General features: G+C 54.4%; 1 protein-coding gene across 2 annotated transcripts in view; it reads left to right on the forward strand.

Annotated features, from left to right (window-relative positions):
* The window catches only part of IQCA1 (IQ motif containing with AAA domain 1), a 110,141-nt gene that overhangs the window by 66,384 nt on the left and 22,575 nt on the right, over positions 1-21,182 (forward strand). For both annotated transcript variants that reach the window (XM_036236691.1, XM_036236692.1), the window contains exons 10-15: positions 3,923-4,029; positions 4,203-4,304; positions 8,729-8,793; positions 11,721-11,803; positions 17,346-17,453; positions 20,643-20,842. In XM_036236691.1, coding sequence (XP_036092584.1) covers positions 3,923-4,029; positions 4,203-4,304; positions 8,729-8,793; positions 11,721-11,803; positions 17,346-17,453; positions 20,643-20,842 — 665 coding nt within the window. The remainder of the gene's footprint in view (positions 1-3,922; positions 4,030-4,202; positions 4,305-8,728; positions 8,794-11,720; positions 11,804-17,345; positions 17,454-20,642; positions 20,843-21,182) is intronic.

The raw sequence follows: 21,182 nt of genomic DNA on the forward strand, positions 1-21,182 counted from the left end.
CCTCGTGCGCTGCGGACCTGCGCCTCGGTCGCTGGCCGGTTCTCCACGCCTTCGGACGCGCCGGACCCTTCCGCGGCCCCCTTTCTTCTGAAGACGCCCCTGGGCGCCCGTCAGCCCCTCCTGACCACGTGCCGCTCCGTCGTTTTCTTGTCACGGCCTCGTTTTGTGGCGCCCGCGCCCCGGGACGTCCCGAGAAGGGGATTTGGGCGCCACGCGCATCTAGGTATTGTCCTACGCTCCCCCCAGGTGCCCGTTCCCCGGGGCGAGGAAGGCTCCCTCCCCCTCCGATGTCGCTATGTGGAGAAAACAAAGGAGAAAGGAAGAAAGGCAGGCGCTAAACCTGGGAGTCTCCGCGGGGCCGGGCCAGGAGGAGGACGGAGAGGCAGCTCGGAGGGCACGTGAGCCCGGCGGCCTCACCCCGCTCTGGCGGGCCGGGTGCTCCCGCCCCACGCGCCCGTCACGCGGACACCGCCGCCTGTCCCCCGAGCCCGCGGCGCGTGTCCCAAGATGCACCTGGGACGAGCGTCCCCCACCTGAGCCCATGCGCCACCCCTGGCCCCACTCTGCTTCCATCCCTGTGACTTCTCCGTGTGTCTCTGTCTTCCCGGCGGGACTCCAGGCCCGGGGGGGCCTTCTGCTCCCAGTCCCTCGGGGAGCAGTGCCTGGCCCACGGTCGGGTTCCATAAAGTCATGAACTCAACAACTTCTGGATCAAGGGTTCATGTATTAGATAGTGTGTGAATGAGTCAGGTTTATGAATACGTCCGAATTTCCACAGAGCATTTCGTAATGAATGAATGAGGCATGGGATGAGAGTCCTCGGGCGTTGGCACGGAAGGCAGACGGTTTCATGAAAATCTTTTAACATCCTCTGAGTGTAATGTGCATGCATTATTTTGATAAAAGCAATAATTAATTTGGGGGAAATCTGATGTTCCCATGGGAACCCAAGTCTAACAACCGGCGCCACCACCCACCCCGCCTCCCACCGCCGGAAAATCTCCTGAGACTCTCCGCACCCTTTGTGTAATGTCTGTTTCCTTTAAGGCTAAAACAAAAAACAAAAAACAAGCCACACGGTGGTCCGTTGGGAGCAGGACACATGAGGTGTCCTTTCCCTGGTTGGACCTTGTGGCATTTCATGAGTGAGTTATCTGCCGGGTCTTTGGTACCTTAAAGAAATTCAATGTCTTCCTCTTAGACCTCTTTTCTTAAAAATCAAAGGTTTTCGCTTTCAAATAAAACATTAGCATTTTAATCGCTGAGGTTAAGCCCCTGTCCCTTGTCACACACACCCCCCCTCCACCCGCCCACGTGTGAAAGCGCTTGTCACAGGTGGGGGGTGGGGGGGAGCTCATTCTCTGCTGGAGGGGAGGGGGCAGGGCCTGCCCCCGGAGGACCATGAATAGCTTCCTGCATTTATAAGCGGCCATGAAATTCTTGAAGGGATTGAGAAGTGCTGTGTGCAGAAGTGTCCCGTGAAGAGCGAGGTCTCGGAGGACGGCAAAGTCGTGTGAACGGGCCGGAGGTGCGGCTGGCACCGCTCCGTTTGAGAAATCCGCGGCCGGCGTCGGGGCGTCGGGGCGGGCCGCCACCTGCCCCTCAGGCACCGCAGCTCGGCTTCCCTCACGCGGGGCGGTCCCTGTCCCTTCGTTATCACAGGCGCCGCTTCCGGTCTGGGTGCATCTCCCGAGCAACCTAGAGCCATTTCGCTTTGAACTAAATGAAACAGGTGTGTTCGCTGTGTGAGAAGAGGTAGCCATCGCCCAAGGGGGCCTCCGTTCGGAAGGAGCCCTTATGAGCTAATAGTACATTTACTATTCATAAATAGTGCACATTCAAAACTTCCAGGGGGGGAAAGCTTACAATTTTAAACATGTTTTTTAAAAAAGCGTACTACTTCTACATTTCAAAGTTTCCCACAATTTGCACATTTTTGCAAATGCCCTAGAAAAAAAGCATTAATTAACTGAGCCTTTGGCGTGCCCGCCCCTGACTCGCTAACCAGAGATTCACCTTCTGCGGGATCTGGGCAAAGAACGAACTCAAATCCTTAGGACTGACGGCAATTTTCCCACCTGTGGGATGATGCAGACGATTTAGGCAATGAAGGGTTTTCACGCCCCGGCTGATACGTGGGGGGTGGGGGCCTCTGGCTGGCACCCACTCGCGGGAAGGATTATTTGAAATAAAAATTTGGCCCTGGCTTCCCAGCCGCTTCCCGCATGCCCGCTGCTGCCGCACACGGCCGCGTCAGCCTTCCCGAGCCCCGCCGCCTGCCCTGTCTGGGTGACGAGCCCCCGAGAACGTCTTCCTGGCCGAGGCCATGCCCGCAGCCGGCGGCCGGGAGGCCTCTGAGCCTGGGTCCTCACTGGCCCTGAAGTCCAGGCAGGCTGTGCCCCCTCTGGCCCTGCTGCTGAGCTGGCGGTCCCAGGGGAAGTGAGGGGGCCGCCCGACCCGAGTGTGGCACTCGGCTTGCAGTGACCGCGCCGGCGCCCGGGAGCAGTGTCGGGGCCTCAGCCCAGGCTCGCTCACCCGGCCTGCGCTTTCGGGGGATGCGTCGCCGCACCCCGTCCTCCTGCGGCACCCTGTGCTGCGGGGCCCCGGCCCGGCCTGCGCTCGGGGGCGCTCGCTGCCTCGGCGTTGGTCTTCCACCTTGCTGACATGTCTGCTCTTCCGGCGCGGTTGTTTCTGGGTGTCGGATGCCCCGCGTGGTCCCTGTCCCCTCGGGGTGAGAGCGGAGGCTCCACCTGACCCCACGCTGTGGGCCCTGCGCCGGGGCGGCCAGCCGGAGCCCCGCGGCGGTCACCCTGCCCGTCGCCGGCTGCGTGTCACATCTCTGTGCCGTTCAGCTCTTTCTCTCCAGGATCTGCAGCTTCTCCTGGTCCCCAGCCCTGTCATTCCTCAGCTCTCCTGCTGCCCCCCGTCCTCTGTGACTTACCCAGACTCCCCCTCATCTCTCATCCGCTCGCCTGCCTGACTCTCCCGCGCCTTCTCGTCTCCTGTCTGCATGGTTGGCGCCTCTTGCTCTCTGTACCCCCTGACGGAGGTTTCTGCCTGTGACTGTCGTCTCTGTCCAGTTTACGCCCCGCCCCTCTCCTTCTCCGTCAGCTGCGTCAGGGGCCAGGCTCAGGGTCCCATGCCATGCCCGTAGGGGAGACCGTGGCCGACAACCCTCGATCCCACTCATTCACACCAGCACCTGCCAGCCCCAGCTGTCACCACCGCCAGGCGCAGGTGGGGCCGCCTCCGCCTGGGCCCGAGCCCGCAGCCGCCCTGCCGCGTTGGGGCGCTCACTGGGCTTCCCAGGGCGCGTTTCCCTAACCGTCCTCCTAGCTACCAGGGCGAGGCACAAAGGACGCGGAAAACATGTGTGACTTCGCAAACATCCAGAAAGTAATTCGGTAACACAGCGGCTGACCTGGGGACGTCACGGGTACCCGTGAGGCCGGCTTTGTCTTTTGGTAGGGGCCAGGATAAATGGCCGGTGAGTCGGACTGGCGACGGAATCGCTCGCATTTTGGTGAATCATTTGAATCGTGAAAGTCGTAGAAGACACATTACAAAAACTGTCACCCCACAGCTGTAAAGTCGTGTAACCCCACAATTCATGCGTTGCCGTCACGTGGCTGTAGTCATACAGGAGAATACTGTTGGTGGCTCACCTTTTCCTTCGACGGTTTCGCGTTAGCGGTTTTCGTCTTTATCTTTTTAGACATTAAATCACACGAGCGCGTTTCTTCCGCTTGGGAAGTGGACGGGGACACGTGGCCCCGTCACACCCACTGCCTTATTCGAACTTCCATCTCACGGGACGTGATAGAAAATTAAACTTGCATTTTGTGTCGTGGTAACCGCTTTCGCCGATCTTGGTGTTGGAAGAAATTTTTATTTTCCTTTTCTCTCTCCTCCCGGGGCATAGACATGTGGAAGGATAAAGACGAATCGTGGAATTTCCTCCAGGACTATGACCCGGAGCTGATCAAAGAGGAAAAGCGGAAAGAGCTGGAATCCGAGATCAGGTTGCAGGTGGGGCCGAGCGCGCGGGGCGCGGGGGACAAGCCGCGCGCTGCGGCCGCTGCCCGTTTTCGCGATTCCCTCTTTTTTCCCTACCCAGAATCTAAGCTATTTTTAAACGTCACAAGGAAAAAACGCAGGGAATGCAAAGTCACTTAAAAGAGGTATGTTTTGTATTCACCTAGGTTGATGAGTTGATGAGACAGGAACTGAAAAACTTAAAACTAGCCGTGAACAGAGAAAAGGAACTTCTGGCCAAAACGGGAAAGAAGAAAGGAGGTAAAAAAGTGAGTAGTGAATGAGCGCGCGGAGGGAGGCCCAGGGCGGATCCAGGCGCAAAGAGCGGCCGCGCCCGCCCACAGGGCACGTCAGGGGAGCTGGGGGGGGACAGGCCTGCCTTCCCTGACTCTGCCTCCTGTCACCGTGAGCCCTCAGGGCCGAGGGCTCAGGAGTGGGATAAATTCAACAGCCTGAGAGTCACCTCCCCGAGCCGTGCTCGCTGCAGAGTCCTGCCACCCAAACTCCTCCCACGGGGTGAGGATGACGAGGGGAGCCAGCCCATGGGCTCCCAGTGCCCACCCGGCTCCCCTGTAGGTCGGCCTGTTGGGGGGGACCAACGACAATAAGCAAGTTCTTTGGGGGGAAGGGAGGTTATTGGAAGAATTGAATTTTAAATTGCCATCAGTCCATCTCACAGCGGTTTAGAGAAGCCAGTTGGATCCTAGTATTCAAAGTTTACTTACTAGGGCCTGTGGGATAATGCAAAATATACATACGGGTCTCAGCCCCCAAGTCCTGGCTCAGAGCACCTGTCAATTTCTAAGGGGTAGGAGCACCTGGAGTGCTTACTGCTCCGATGAGGTGACTCTGGGGTACTCTGAGGCCCAGGAGGGGCAGGGGTCGTCAGGAAGGCCAAGCTGTAATTAGAAGCCTGGAGGTTTTAGTCCCACCCCTATTCTCGAGAGAAGGGAGACAGGCTGGAAATGGAGTATACAGTTGACCGTGCCTGTGTGAGGAAGCCCCCGTAAAAAACCCCAACGGCGTGTGGGGTTCAGAGAGTTTCCGGGATGGTTGGTGAACACATCCACATACCAAGAGGACGACACACCCCGACTTCACAGGCTCAGGGCCCCCCCGCACTCACGACCCTCCCAGACCTCGCCCTGTGCACCTCTCCGTCAGACCCTTTGTCTGCATCCTCTGTAATATCCTTCGATAAACGTAAGTAAGTGCTTCCCAGAGCTTTGCGAGCCATTCTAACGAATTAATGGAACCCGAGCAGGGTGTCCTGGGAACCTCGGATTTATAGCCGGCCGGTCTGAAGCACCAACCGCGATGTCACAAGCATGGTGTCAGTAACGAGCCGCGGCGAACAGCCGCCTCCTTCGCTGCTTCCGCGCTCACCGGGCAGCCTTCTGATGAGTCGCCGTAGTTTCACGCCGGTTTTTCTATAAGAGGGAATTCTATAGGGTCCGTTTTCCTTGACTGTTAGATTTCTCATTACAAGTTAATCGGTTTGCCATGCATTAATCGGCCGACATCCCCACGATGACAGCACTGGTCCTGCCTCTCCGAGGCCATCGCTCTCTCTCGAGGTGGTGCGGTCATCCTCCCTCGTAAACACGAAATCTTGCAGGATATCCGAGCTCCTGGAGAAACCGTGAGGCTCCTCGAGGGTAAGAATCTTGACTGACTCTACTTTTTGCATTCCCCAGAGCGCTGGCATGTATAAATGCGGGGGAAATGCCATATTTAAACAGAAATTTAGCATCTGATTTTACAAGAAACGCACGAGCATTCTACCACAAAACACAGTGTCGGAAATTAAGAACTCTTCTAACTGGTAACCGAGAGTGTGGACAGAGCAGAAGACAGGTCGAACTCAAAGACAGGGCAACGAGAGATCCAAACCGCAGCAAAGAAGGAACGGAGACCATAAGGAGCAGAACGGAATAACGACGCACTGCCTCTGACTGGCAGTGAGGCCCTCCCGCCCACAACGCCAGTGGAGACCACATGCAGAATCCGCCTGGACCCCCCCGCCCCCCGACAACGGGTCAAGAGGAAGAGTCTCAGGTCAATAATCTAAGCTCCCACCTCGAGGATCTAGAAGAGCAAAGAAAACAAAGTGACCAGAAAGAAGGGAATAATGAAAATAAAGCAGAAATCAGTCATACTGAAAATTAAAAAAACAATGGAGAAAATAAACGAAACTGAGCTGGCTCTTTGAAGATAATCAGAATTGATAAACCGCTCGTAAAACTGACAAAAAAGAGCGAAGACACGAATGATCACTATCGGGAAGGAAACAGAAGACCGCAACTAAAACAAACCCCACGAGAACAATGAGGGACCGCCGCCAGCAACTCCGCTCATGTAATTTGACGATTTACACAAAAGGGGCCACTTCCTTCAAAAACATAAACTACCACAACTCCCCTAATTTGAAATAGATGATTTGACTAGCCCCGGAGCTATTAAGGAAATTGAATTTGTCATTAAAACAACTCCCAAACAGAATGTTCAAGCCCATTTGGTTTAACTAGAGAATCCTACCGAATGTTTCATTTGCAGGTGACATGATTGTCTATTTAGAAAATTTCAAGGAATCGATAAAGGAACTCCTAGAAATAATAACTGCATTCAGCAAGGTTATAGAATACAAGATGAACATACAAAAATCAATTGTATTTCTATTTACTAGGAATGAACAGATGGGCTCCAAAACTTGAAATATAAAGCCATTTAAAATTATCCAAAAATGAAATACTTAGGTATAAATCTAACAAAATATGTGTGGGATTTGTATGCTATAACTACACAGTACTGATGAAAGAAATAAAAGAAGATCTAAATAGATAGACATACCATGTTCATGGATTAGAAGACAAAATGTAGTAAAAATGCCAATTATCTCCACACTGATATACAAATTTAACACAATTTTACCAAAATCCCAGAAAGAGAGTTGATAGGCATAGACAAGATTATACTAAAATTTATACAGGAAAACGATGGAAGTAGAATAACTACACTAATTTTTAAAAAGAGGAATAAAGTGAGAAGGATCCATGTACCTGATTCCAGAGCACATTTTATGGCTGCAGTAATCAAGACTGCGCTGTTGGTCGAGGGGCCGACACCGGGGTCAGTAGGACAGAACACGGAGCCCAGAAACGGGCCAGGTGGATTTGCCAGTGGATGGAAGAAACTGGATCACTTACGTGTCATTCATTGGTGGAAACAAAGTGATATAACCACTTTGCAAAATGCCTGGCATTTCTTAAAAAACAAGCATTCAGTTACCAGAAATTGCACTCATGAGCATTTATTCCAAAGAATTAAAGATTTACGCACATATACAAGTTTATAGCACTTTAGTCAATTCGTAATAGCCAACAACTGTAAACCGCAATCAAAAGGCATGAACCATGGATGCATAAAACATCCCGGACGAATAGCCTGAGAATTATGATGTGTGAAGAGCAAAAAAGTTACATACTGTCTGATTCTGTTGATGCGACATTCCTGAAAGGACAAAATTAGAGAAATGGAGAACGGATCAGTGGCTTCCGGGGGTTGGGGATGGGGTGGTGGTGGCGGGGAAGCGAGCGTGACTGAGAACGGGCCCGAGGGACCCCGTGGCGGCAGACATGCTCCGCGTTGCCAGCGTCCATGCCGACAGCCTGGTGGCCATCTCCTGAGACCGTTCTGCAAGATGTCTGTCACCACCGGGCGCTGCCTGGCAAGGCGTGCATGGATCGCTCGGGGCCACTTCTCGCAGCTGCATGTGCATCTATCGTCATCAGAAATTTTTTAAAAATCGAACCGTGTTTGTGAAGGATAGCTACGTGCCACCACATGATGTGAAGTTTGCAACCGTGAGGCCGGTTGAAAGAAGCCGGAGGTAGAGAGGAGACGGCACGTGGTTCCATGGGCGAGAGCAGGCAGTCCGATGCCCGCGGAGTCAAGGGCGCCCTGCAGACCGGGACGCAGCACAGCCGGAGAGGGGCCGGGCGGCCGCGGGAACGCGCGCTCTGCTCTGACTGCGTGGTGGTCACGTGTACGGATCAGATGTAGAGGTTAATCAGTCTGCACGTGGATAGACTTTACACACATTAGGCTGCAACGAAAATAATGAACAAAGGAATGAGGAAGTGGACACGGAGGAGGGACAGAGTGGAGAGTTAGGAAAGGGCCCGGTGGTCAGCCCCGGGCGACAAGGACGGTGCGTCCCCTGAGGAGGCCTGAGAGAGAAGATGGGCGGGGACAGGAAGACAGAGACCAGGCTGTTCACATGCTGCTCCGAGTTTCAGTTTGTCCAGTGGGCAATGGATGGTTTAAACAGAATGGCGACGCAGTCGGCAGTGTTTAAAAGATTCGGAGCTGGCTGCTAAAGCAGAGGTGACCGGGTGCCGAGGACACAGGCAGCCTGGTGGCCGCGTACGGGACACCCTCCTCCTCCACGGCGCCCCCGGATGCTCGGGGCCTGCCGGGAGCGAGGCCGCGTGAGTGTTTCACAGCGGCGACCTTTGCTGTCCACCCAGGGACATGGCCACATAGCGCCTCGGGGTTTCGGGGCCAGTCCCTGCGCTCATGAAGCCCGCCTCCTGCTCAGTCTTTGTTCACGTCCCCTCCCCCTCGCTGACGTCTAGAGCTCACTTCATGACTCAGTTTTTCTAAACGGCTGGATATTTCCATTTTCTTCCAGGCAAAGAAAAAGAAGAAAGGCAAGAAAGGGAAGAAGGGGAAGGATAAGGACTTGACGGCCGACAGGTGAGGATGGTGCTTGTTCTGTCGTGATGCACGTGAGGGCCCCGCGAGGAGAGCCGAGCCGGGCCCGCGGCCCCTCCCAGCGCGTCAGGCCCCGCCCAGCACGTCACGGGCCCCGCCCAGCGTGTCGCCGCCCCAGTCCGGCGAGAGTGCCAGGCGTCTTCGCCGTCCCCTAGGAAGGGTGGCGTCCTGCACACGGGGTTGGGGGCCTGGTGGCACCCTCGTGCCCCATTGCGTCTGAGCTCCTGTGACTTCTGTAAGCTGTAAGGCTCCTGGAGTTCTAAAGATACAACGGCCCAATCCAGCTTGTTGGGAAATGCTAGCTCTGAGTTCCTGGGGGTCAGAGACAGGCCATCCGTCCCTTCCCGTGCCCAGGCTGGCCGGCTGAGGCCCTTCTAGAAGCCAGTGATGGAAAGGAAGAGGTTCAGTCTCACAAAGGGGTCTGGCCAGCCCTTGAGCTTCATCAGCTGGACTTCAGGAACGAATAAGTTAAAACCCTCATTTGTTAAAGCTGAAATGGCCTGTTAGTGTTTTTAACACTGGAGATAAATAGGTTTTCAGAGAATTTAATTAAAATCCCTAATGGATACCAGGAATCATTTCGAAGGATGCTTTTTCCCCCTTGGGTTTCGCATCCCTGGTTTGGGGTATCCCCTAGCCCCTCTTTGGTTCTAGGGGTACACTCCCAAACTCTGGGAGAAGAGCCACAAGAGAGGAAGCCAGCAGAGAGTTGTTCACGAGGGAAGAGCTCAGAGCACCCCAGAGCACCCCAGAGCACGGACGCGTGCCTGGAGCCGGGCCAGCAGCCCCTGGAAAGACAGCCCCGTATGGCATGGGCCTTGTCTGTGTAGGGAAAAGGCTCCTGCAGGGGTCCTAGAGGGAGGCGGGGCTGCACGTTTCCCCTATTGTTTGGGGAAAGATCTAGATTGAGATGCTGTGGCTCACGGCCTCAGAGGGGCCTGGCAGGTGTCCTGTTTCCGGGGAGGCGAGCATCCACCTGCTGTGGACACTGACTTTTGGGAAGCTGGGAGCATCTTAGTCTCCTCCCCTGCGGAGGGCCCAGCCCACGCATGCTACAGGGCTCCAGGTGACTTTTAGTAGCTTTGAAGGGCCGCTTTTTTTCTTTGCTCTTACATTAAGTCCCAAAACCGAGTAGTCTTTCATGTAGAGAAGGTCACACGAAGTGCCTTATCCGATGACAGACCAGAGCTAAAGCCAAGTCTACCCGTGTGACCCAGCCGTGAAGTTAAAACCACCCCCTTGCATTTGCTGGTGTTTAAAGTGTCGCTCTACTGAGTAAGATGCTGCTTTAACCACACCAGTGATACACGTGCGGCTTTTGGACGACGTCCGCGAGACACTGAGTATGTTCTCGGCGTGTGCGGCCTTGCAAGTGAGCTGTTGTAAATGGGCTGCACGCAGTTCTCGGATGATACGAAGGCGGACCAGCATATTTTACTCACTTTTATGCCCCGAAGCACAGAAATACCTGGTCATCTCATTCCTGGAAGACTTGTCATTTTAATCGTAAAGACCCTGAGTCACAAGACTAGGGCTAGTTCTGCTAAGACACCAGAAGGTGACTTCTGCTTCTCTAGCAAGTTAAAATGAACCTTTAACTGCCAGTATTTTTATCACAGTTGAAGGTAGTTTTAAAGCTAAAAGTGTTATATTCCATAACAAAAATGTATTTCACCAGAAAGATCCAAACACAGGTTTCTGTTTGGGCTTCTTACTATATTGTTTTGACTGTTTTACAAGTCTTTTTCAACTTTATGTTAATAGTTTAAGTATATAGTATATGTTTATAGTAAATCAGTATTCAAGCTAAAACACTATGGTCGCTATTTCTTTGATACAGGTCAGGTGCTGTGATCTCAAATTCCTTACAACTAAAACCTTTTTTATCCTCGGCAGAGAATTCGCTATTTTAAATACTGGAATTAAATTCCAGTCAATCTAAAACTGACGTCATTGAATTAACATTTATCCCAATGGCATTTGGCTTGAATTTAACCAATATTCCTGAGTCTGTTTTAATCACACTAACCGAGATCATAGAATATCCAAAGAGCTATTTAAATATAGTTATTTTCCAATTCTTCAGTGTCAATCAGGTAGGACCAAAGAATAAAGCCCCTCGAAAAGAAAAGGGAAAAGACAAAAACGTCTCGAGGGATTATGCCAAAATTATTTGAACCTGACCTCTCTGAGTTCCTGCAAGCCAAGCCCCAGATAATTTCATTGGGAGTTTCATTCATCAAGTGGGCCAGTTTCTCCATTTTTTTCCTCAATTAGTATAAATTACCCGTGTGCTGGCCCTGTGCCCAAGGCCTCTTAGAGAAGTGGTTTTGACATCTGTACACACTATGGAAAAGTATAACATCCTCCAAAAAAAATCATCACACTCACAGCGTTAAACGTTTTGTATTTCATACTAGAACTGTTTCCCCTATAAGGCTTTGTTCTTCATAGATATTTCTTTTAAGCTATTATGCTATTGGCTTAAAAGGAAACATCAATTTCGTGAAGGATTAATGATCTCCTATGGCTGGCAGATGCTAACGGAATATATAATTATGGGCCCACTGTGTTACTATTATTGAGTAATTTCTAATTCATATTTGCGGCATCATGAAGACTGATGAAAGGCAGACTGCGGGAGTTAGAGCTGGTCCCGAATGCCCAAAGGTGTAATTCTTATTAATGGGAAACATCAGACGTACACATGGATGAGTGAGAGTATTGTTTTTAAAAAGCCTCACTCATCCCCAAATTGTAGAAACGCCTCAAAAATCCATGTATCTGCATGCATACAAATGCGCTCTAAGGTAGAGGTTCTGGTTGCAGCTCTCTGCACATGGGGCGATCACCAGAAAGGCCGCTGAGCCCGCGCGCGCTCACAGAAGGACGGTGTGCTCTGCCCCCAGGACCATCGAATCTCTGTACAAGGAGCTGGTGGAGGAAGGGCTCCTGATCCAGGCGCTGAAGGTCAACCTCTCTGATTACATTGGTAAAGTACGCCAGGAATAATGCACGTATATGGCAATGTGTCTGTCACCCCTTGGGTTTTGAGGTCCCGGCAGCTGGAGGTATGTTCCATTCGTGTTTTTCATCCAGTCCAAAACCTGGCCCGCAGCGGCTCGTAGTAAGCGTTGGTTGGATCGAATTGATTTGAGTTCGCCTTGGGCTGCAGCCTAACGGGAGCAGGTCTGTCCCCACATGTGGGAGAGGCAGGTTTGTGGCCCCGCCAGCAAGGCTCCTAGCCTTAGCTGGAATGAGGACATGGACCCTGTTCGTGCTTTCGGGTTTAAACAGAACGCCTAGGAAGCCCCCCTCATACGTCCACAGCCCGGTCCTCCTGGGAGGGGCTCCTTCCCGGTGGGGCCACCACAGACGTAGCTGGGAGGAAGGTGGCGGGGACATTTGCTGTCACCGTCTTCAATTAATGTTTTTCTCTTAGTTTTTAAAAAACAACACGATGCCCCGAGAGCACGTTTAAAGCTTAAAATCCTCCATAGTGTCACCGCCCTAGCAAATATCGGTTTCACTTTCGTGCATCTGCAAAGGACCAGGACATTCTCCGCGTGGCCACAAAGGGGTAACCATGCTCAGAATTCAACGTTCATGCGGTGCTATTAGCTAAACTCTAGTTAGTAATCAGTTTTCCCAATACTCCTAATAATGCCCTTTATAACTGGTCTTCTTTGTCAATCCAAAAGCCAATCAAGGACCATAGGTGTGCCGGTCATATCTTTTTAGGCTCCTTGCATTCCTTTAATCAGGACAATTTCCAGCATTTTTCAGTGTTTCACGATACTGACATTTTCAAGCGATCTGGGCCATTTTACAGACTGTCTTTCATCTGGACTGGCTTGATGGTTTTCTCAGGCCTCGATCCAGGCGAAACTTTTTTGACAGGAGAGCTACGTGGGCGCCGTGCGTCATTTCTCGGCACCCCACACTGGGACCACGCGATGCCACCCGGTCCCGTCACTGGCAAAGGTGCCGTTGCCCAGATCTCGCCCTTGTGGAGCTTCGTCTTCCCCTTTGCAACGAAAGGATAATCGGGGGGCGGGCTACGTTTAGAGGCTCAGGCGATTCTTTCCCTAGCATCTCGGAGGCCGTCGCATCCGCGGGTGACGCTCGCCTGCAGCGATCGTTGGGACGCTGGTGGCGAAACGGGGGTGATCTGCTTCTGCCCACTTCTGTGCTTATCGGGTGCTGTCCTTCTAGGAAGAGCCTCCCCCCTCCGCCCCCCGCCGCTCCGCTGGAAGCTGTCCTGGGTAAATGCGGCTGCGTGGATTCTCCGTTTTTGGATTTTTTTTTTTTTTTTTTTATGGTATGGTCACCCATTTCTGTCCTGTTCATTCCTGTGTTTACATTGACCCAGTCTGGGCCTCTGGCAACAAGAAGGCTCACATCTTCCTTTGATCCAAAAAAAAAAATGATTACTTTAATCCCTTTGAGAGATAGCCACGTTTCCTTCTTTGGGACTCAGAGGAGTCCTCATATTTCCTAAAAATGTAAGAGTTTTACCAGAACATAGATTGGAACGTGTGTCGGGTTTCTATTCATTTTATGTGTTTCTCGTTCAAGCCATATAAGGTTTTCTTCTGGAATCCCTTCATTACGTTCTATCGATTCTGTTAATGCGAAAAGTAACATTTTTAGCAGAACCTCATTTCTTTCCCTGTTGTTGAGATCTCCCGGTCTGCAGTCTCCTTCCATATCATGCCTGTTTTGCTCATGACCGAATTCCTAGTGCTTAGTGTTAAGCCTGGCACATCGTAGAGTCTCAAAAAAATTTAACGAACCTATTTCTCATCTTCTTATTAATTTATTATCATCTTGGACGTTTTCCGTGATCTCTCCATCAGTTTCAAGGAAGCATCTCTACGATGCCTAAAGTCAAACTGAATGGGGTCAGCCGCCTCAGAGTGACCTCAGATGAAACTGACCCGGTCTCACGAAATGAGTCGCATTGCCACAAGGGCTGTCTCCCTTTAGTCTGTCCGTTTTTTTCCAGTTAAGATCCTTAGTTTGAAAGATGGCAGCGGGTCTTCCCAAGTCCCCTCACCAAAACAGAACAACTAGATTGACAAAGACCTGTGGACATCTGCACCTAAACTCAATGACAAGGTTTCCCCTCACACCCCAAAGTGTAAGCCACTGGGGACACAGACAGGACCCCAAAAGAACCAGCAAGCACTCCCTGGAAAGTGCAGCAGGCCGAGGTCATGACTGTGACAGGAGCCAGGAGGGCTTTGGCCCATTTCAGTAACAGACGAGTGCGAAGGGTTAAGATGAGAACGTAGGCAGGGGCTAGAGCAGTCTCACCTCTGTCCGCTCTTAAAAGTGACCTGCCTCAGCTCCCTTCCAAGGCAGGGCCCTGTCCAGAGAAGAAACTCTTGGGAACACAATTACAATTGAACAGGACGAAGACCATAGAGATAAAAGTGGAAAAAAAGTTCCAGAAAAAATTGAGGGTGGGGGCAGAACCAGCGCGTCTTCGAAAAGTAAGCCACCAAACTTCCAGCATACGTAAAGACAACAGAAGACAGGCTCTATGGAATTTTAAAAGCTACCCTGAACCAAATTATCTTCTAGAAATATAAGCATATCCACTCATAGAAATTTCAGCAATGGAAAAGTTCAAGGTCAAATCTATGCAAAGTTCCTGTGAAAAAGAAAAAATGAGAAACAAATTAACAGCACGAAGAGGCATGCCCAACAAGCAGACATACTAGAACTTACTCTTCCTAACCAAGCGAGTGCACGTGAATAGAATTACGGAAGATATGCGAGACTGTGTAAAACAGAAATAGAAAAACTCAGAAATGAGGTGACAAAAGTGAAGGGATGTTAGAAATAAAGGGAAAAATTATCTTGGAAAAAAACTAAATTATAATGAATAAAGTCAACAAACAGTGCTTCCGGAGAAATAAAATGGGAAAGGTAGAAGTCTTAAAATAAAACTAGAAGTGAAGAGCAAGCTTAAAAAGAGTCAGAACAACGTAACGAATCCTGAAGAGAGGCAAGGAAGATCCAACATTCGGACGTGAGCCCCTGAAAGGGATGGCCGAAGCACAGGAGCAGAACACACGCCGAGGACGATCATCCCTGGAAACGTCCCTGAAGCAGACACCAGACCACACACAGCGCGAGGCCGCCCCGGCTACCTGAGGGCATCGATTCCAACGGACTGACGCGTGACGGATTCTAGTAAAAGTACCAGGCTTCAAAGGAGAGGGGAAAAGAAATCCTTTGGGCCCTTCTGCAACAAAAGGCCACATGGCTCGTAACGGAAGGGAAGCCAGGAGGTCATCGCGCTTTCCGCCGCATCATTTCATACCAGAGGGAAACGGCATGATGTATCTTAGATGCTCAAGGAAAGGAAGGAAGATTCAAAGAGTTTGTGCCCAGACGCATCCATTTTCAAATATACAGGACACAAACTTATACAGGTGCCAGGACTGAGAATTTTCGCCCCGCGCGCCCTCCCTGAAGGAGCTGCTCAGAATGAGCCGTGGGCGCCGGGAGCCCGTCTGCGCCAGAGCCCGGCCCAACGGCTGCGTTCGTCCCCACGGCGCGCACTCCGCTCCGTCCGAGGAGGGCGAAAAGCTCTGCCCCGAGTGTCGCCGTTCATCCTGCAGCCCGTCTGCACACCGTGTGCTTGCTCTCCGATAAAGCCTTGACCAACCTGTTTTTTTTTTAGCCGTAGGCTGTTCCCCCGGCACATGCGCTTCCTCGCCCTTCCTTAACCCGGGTCTGGCCGCCTTCAGGAACTGGGCCGCACCGAGGCTGCTTCGCAGTCCCATTCCGGGGCCCCCGCCTTCAGACTCAGCGGACGAGCGGCCCGCCGGCGGGGAGCTCAGAGGTCTGGACGGTCGTCCGACTGTCGATTGCCGGCCCCCTCCCTGCGGGGACCTCCGGCTGGGCGGCGTAGGAATGTTAAGGACATGCCATCCATCCCCAAGTCCCCTTCCTTCCGTCGTCCGGGGCGCCCTTGCCCTTGCTCATGCCCTCCCTCTAAAACACCTTCCGCCCCCCCCCCATTTCCTCCTCTCTCCCTCATGGGAGAGCGTGTGTGTGCAGGGCCCCAGGGGCTTCTGAGTTCTGACGGGGTACCTGGGACAGGCTGGTGGCCTCCACGCTAGGTGGTGGTGACTAAACGTCGTCATACACTTTCAGAACGAGTCTCATCACTCGGCCAAACAGCCCGGACCGGTCACGTCCATCAGAACGGGCACCCGCCAATTCAGCCCAATAGGATTTGTCCGCGTGAAGTCCGCCGGGCCCTAGCAGATGTGGGTTCACGTGGATTTTTGGAATTGGGACACGGGCCTCACTTTCATGTCACCTCTGCCGTCGTGACCACAGCGGTGAGCGCTGGATTTTACGGCGGCGGCAGGACCTCTTCCGACGCTGGGGAAGGAGAAATGGCCGCCGTCCTGCTTATGACCTGCTCATTAAACCGCGCGGGGACCGGAAGCCGTAATGGCCACCCTCGTCACCCCTCCCTCTCCCCGCCGATGCCCGTGCCCTTGGCAAGGGCTTTTTTTTTTCCACGTGGAGGCTTCGAAAGGCTGCCCTCCCCAGCCAAACAGCAGCTGCGTCTGGTTTTCAACTCCGGCTTTCTTAGCATTTGAAAATGTTTCAAAGCCTTTTCAGTACTTCATACACAAAAGCGTATCTTTTCAGTATTTTTATACACACACAAAGGTATTTTTCGTATGTATATAGATAGCATCGACAGCTTGGCCAAGGTCCAGACTTGTTAGAGGGAAGGAAAAATGAGCATCGAACGTTTTTACTTCAGATTCAGGTACAAATCAAGAGAGACGCTTATGAGCATGTGAAGGTCCATCCTCTCGACAAATGGAGACAGCCAGACTAATTTTCGTGGTGACCTTATCTAAATTAGTTAGAAAATAACACTTCAGATTTATGACTAGTTACAATTAAGCCCTTTGATGCCTTCTAATTAAAGCCGTAAAGATTTATTTCTGTATTATTCCTTTGGTGGTCCTTTAAAAATGATAAAAATGTAAATGAATATTGCCCTGAAAGAGAGATGCTCCTTTTTATCCTAAATTAGACTCATAACCGTCCTTTCAAATGACTGCATTTTAGGCTCAATGCAGATTGCACATTGTGACCTTAAAGAATTTATTTTCAAGGTTCGTGCAAACGTTCGACAGAGTCTCTTGGAGTAGAAACTCAACAAAACCCTGTATATCTTAGACTCCTCCGCGTGTGCCTCATTTTAGGATTCTGTTCCACTTCGCAAATCCACTCTTCGAAGGCCGTTTCGAACGTGAGGTTCGCTTCGCGGTCGACGCACAGCCCGGGCGGGGTCCCAGCGGAGCGGGGCTTCGGCGGCGCTCGGGCCTCTCCCTGAGAAAGGATGAGTCCGTCTCGCTGACCCCCTCGTGCGATGCGTTTGCCCAGGAGTGTGCGCCCCGCTTTCTGTGCTCACTTTGCGGGCGCCGGGGCCACACGGCTCAGGCCAGCGCGGCGCCCCGCTCACCTGTCCCGTTCCTCTCCCGCAGGCGAGTACAGCTACCTGGGCACCACCCTGCGCCACCTCTCCATAGAGCCCATGCCTTCCCTCCTGGACGTCAGGCAGCTCATCGCCCTGTATGGGGTCTTGCCACTAGGTAAGGACCGTGGCCCCGTCGTGAACCTTCTAGAAGCGGGGTGCCCCGCGGGCGGGCTTTGCAGCGGCTGCCTGGCCGTCAGGACCAAGGCTTGCCGGCTGCACCGAAGCCCCCATGACCGCTGACACACGGCCACCGCTGTTCGGACGCACGGACCAGCCCCCAGCTGCGTGCCCGGGAGTGCCTGGGCGGGACAGGGACGTTGCTGTGTCGTTCACTTTACGCCCCTGTTCACGACTGTCACATGCGTATGACCTGAGTCGCTGGGCAGCAGTGGGAAGGCCAACCAGGCTGAAGTAGAAACTGCCTTTTCTTGGTCTAATTTGCTCTAAAATGAGGTGGGAATCGTCCGGGCACTTAGAATATTCTTCCGCCTGGACTTAAATAAGAACTTAGACATATTGGCAACGAATTGCTCACGCCTCTTTTAACTTAATGTCAGAAGCAGTAAATTGAATTTGCGGTTGACGTAAATGAAAAAATATACATTAACATAAACAGATAATACTTTGAGGGGTCCCCATAATTTGGGATCAACACGACAAATATATGGTATCTATGGGTCCGTGTAAACGAAATGAGCGGAGAAGCTTCTGGAGCGTCGTCTCCGTGTGATGGGAGGCGCTGCGGCCAGAGCGCCAGGACCTCACGAGGACACAGCTCGCGAGCAAGGGCGTGACGTGGTCGCCCCGCCGGCTCCCGGGTGCGAGGCGACGGATGCTGGAGGCGTCAGGAGCAGGGTGCTCAGGAGCACCCCACCTGCACCCTCATTTTGTCAGCAGGAACCCGAAGTCCCTTGGGCTGCTGACCCTGGCCCCAGAGCTGGCTGGCGTTTGTTCTCACGGCCGGTGTGTGCACATTTGGCGCGAGGCCGGGCAGAGGAGTTCGTTCTGGACCTGCCTTCGGGCGCCTCGTTTACATCTCAAACATCAGGAGAAGGAATGTGTGACTCAGCCCTGAGGGTCCAGGTGGCCACCCCTGGGACTAACCAACTCAGCCGCTGGGCGGAGGACACCGAGGACTCATGTCAAGGCCACGCTCCGCCCCTGGCCAGGCGACACAGGCTCCGTGGGCCTCCGTGCCCTCACAACCCTCAGCCCGGGCTCCCAGGACAAGGTTAGGACTTACAAAGGCCCCCAGGTGAGAGAGGGGTGTCCAGGAAGCGCCTGGCCAGTGTCTGCCACCCTCCCGGAGCCGTTACTGTCCCCGAGGAGAAGAGGGGTGGACGCTGACCACACAGAAACCGCCTGGTCGGGAGTTCAACCCGCTGGTTCCCAGCAGAGTCCGCCGGGCAGACCTTGAACCTGCCTTTCCAGACAAGTGAGGCTTCGAGTCCAGGGCCAAGAAGGAGCAGAGATGGCCAAGGACACGGAGCACCGGCCAACCCCTGACTCCAGTCATTCGAAAACCAGAAAGCCCGGAAGGAGATTTACTCTCAGGAATTCGACGTGTTTTTCTAAAAACTGCCGTCAGAAGCCGAGATGGGCAGGAAGAGCCGTGGACACTGTGGCCAGCATGTCCCCACCACCTCCCAGGCCCCTCCCCCATCAGCCCTCCAGGGGTCAGAGACGCCCCACGTGCAGCCCCCTCCCAGACCCCCCTCTGTACCCTCTGCCCAACCTCGGCGAGCCCCGCTCCTGGAAAACACTCCCCCCGAGTCATTGTGCACCTTCTGGGTCTCTCCCTGTCTGTTCCCCCAGATTCTATCTCCAGCAGGACCCTCCCCACCTTGCACCCCTCCCAGGGGCCCCTCTCCAGCTTTTGGGAAAATCTGCCACCCCGACTTCCGGGCACCCCACAGACGGCATCAGTCACCCTCCTCACCTCCCTGCTGTCCCCATAACGTCACCAATGAGGACGATCCCCCCCGCCCCTACCTGCCTCCCCGTGCCACACCTGCGGTCCCCATGTCCCCTCACTTGGAATCTCTCAGATGTCCCCTTCGCTGCAGGGTCCGACTCCGCCCATTCTCCAGAGGCCGCCTCCTCCGGGAGGGCCACCCTCCCCATTGGCGTCTTCCCTGAGCTCCGGGGAGCTCACAGCTCGTAGCACTGTCCGCCCCGCGCTGGAGTCACAGGCACCCGGTTAGGTCCCTTTGCACCACCAACCAGTGACAGCAATTCTCGACTTTTCACACTGGACACCGGCGGCCCCCACGGGCCGGGAGCCGAGCAGCCCTCAACACCCAGACGCGGAAGGGGAGCCCCTGGGAATGGACTCTCTCCTGCGCGGAAAACGGGGTCTCCTGTGTCCCTCCCCCCCCCCCCCCCCCCCCCCCCGCCTATTTCACTTCGTTTCAAAGAGGACTCGCTCCGACCCGCGTTCCGAGTGCATGGGGCGTGTGCCGGGCGACCGCGACAGTGGCTTCTAAGGCTTCAGTGAGCTGACGACACCTCCTCATTGGCACGAGGAAAGGAGGGAAAGGGCAGAGCACAGTCCTCCCGAGAACGTGGACGTCCCTCCAGCCGAGGCGAAAGTGCCCGGCGTGCCGAGGGCCGGACGGCGAGGCGCGCGCCCCGGGCCGTGACCCCGGCCCCTTCGGCGCTGCGGGTGCCACCGGGACGGTGGAGGCCGCTCGAGCCCGCGTCTGGGCTCCGAGGAGGCGGACCCCGAGCGGGGGGCACGGACTCTGCGTGGCTGCGTGACGGCTCCGTGCACCGTGTGACCGCGTGTCGGGCCGACAGGCCAGACGCCGGGCGGGGGAGGGGCGCCGGCCCCCCCTTTCCCGTCCAGCCCACGCGCGGCCGATGGGCACGCGTCGTCCTCCCCCCCACCCCCCCCTCGCCCCGCGCCCTCCTCCCGCCCCGCGCCTTCCTCCCGCACTCCCGAAGGATGCGCAGCCGCTGCGCCGAGCAGAGAAACCCCGCCCCCGCGAAGCGCGAGGGTGCGGCGCTGCAGGGGCGTCCTCCAAAATTATGAGTCCGGGGGAAATCCTGGGGCGAAGGGTGGAGGGGGAGCCACGTATCGAATGCCCGAGGAGACCCTGGGGCTCCACCTCGGGCCCTGACCTGCCCGTCCAGGTGTCGCTGAGACGGGAGGCACCCCCCCCCCGAGGTTAGAGATGCTTCCCGCACGCCGCGGCGGCCACAGACGCCGGGGTCGGGGCGCGCCCTGGACGCTCGGCCTCAGCGCCGCGGGCCCCCACGGCGGGCCCCACGGGCTGCTGCAGCGTCTGCTCCGCCCCCTCAGGCTCCGCGGCCGTGCACGAGCACGCGCCTCTGGTGAAGTCCCTGCTGCTGGCCGGCCCGTCGGGGGTCGGGAAGAAGATGCTGGTCCACGCCATCTGCACCGAAACGGGGGCCAACCTCTTCAACCTGTCCGCGGAGAACATCGCCGGCAAGTACCCGGGCAAGAGCGGCCTGCAGATGATGCTGCACGTGGTGCTCAAGGTACTTACTACACTCCGCGGTTCTGCCCCCCCCACACCCCCCACTGCTTTCCAGGTACGATTTCGGAGCCCACGGCCGGCTCCCACGGGCTGCCGTGAGCACCCCCCTACTGCGTCCTCCTGCAACGCGCATCTGGTGAGCACCCGGCGACTGCTCGCGGCTTCTTTCTGGGCACGAACTCCCCCCGCTGCGCCGGCCAGACCAGCCTCCTTTCCCCACGGGAATCCCTGCTGAAATACGCCCGCATCTCACGGGAAACTAAATCCGCCGCTTCTGTTTCCAGCCCCCTCCCCTTCAAAAACGGCAGCAGGCATTTGGGCTCGGGGGTGTTCTTCCTCAC

This window comes from Rousettus aegyptiacus, unplaced genomic scaffold (genome assembly GCF_014176215.1).
Source record: "Rousettus aegyptiacus isolate mRouAeg1 unplaced genomic scaffold, mRouAeg1.p scaffold_m13_p_2, whole genome shotgun sequence".
NCBI lineage: Eukaryota > Metazoa > Chordata > Mammalia > Chiroptera > Pteropodidae > Rousettus > Rousettus aegyptiacus.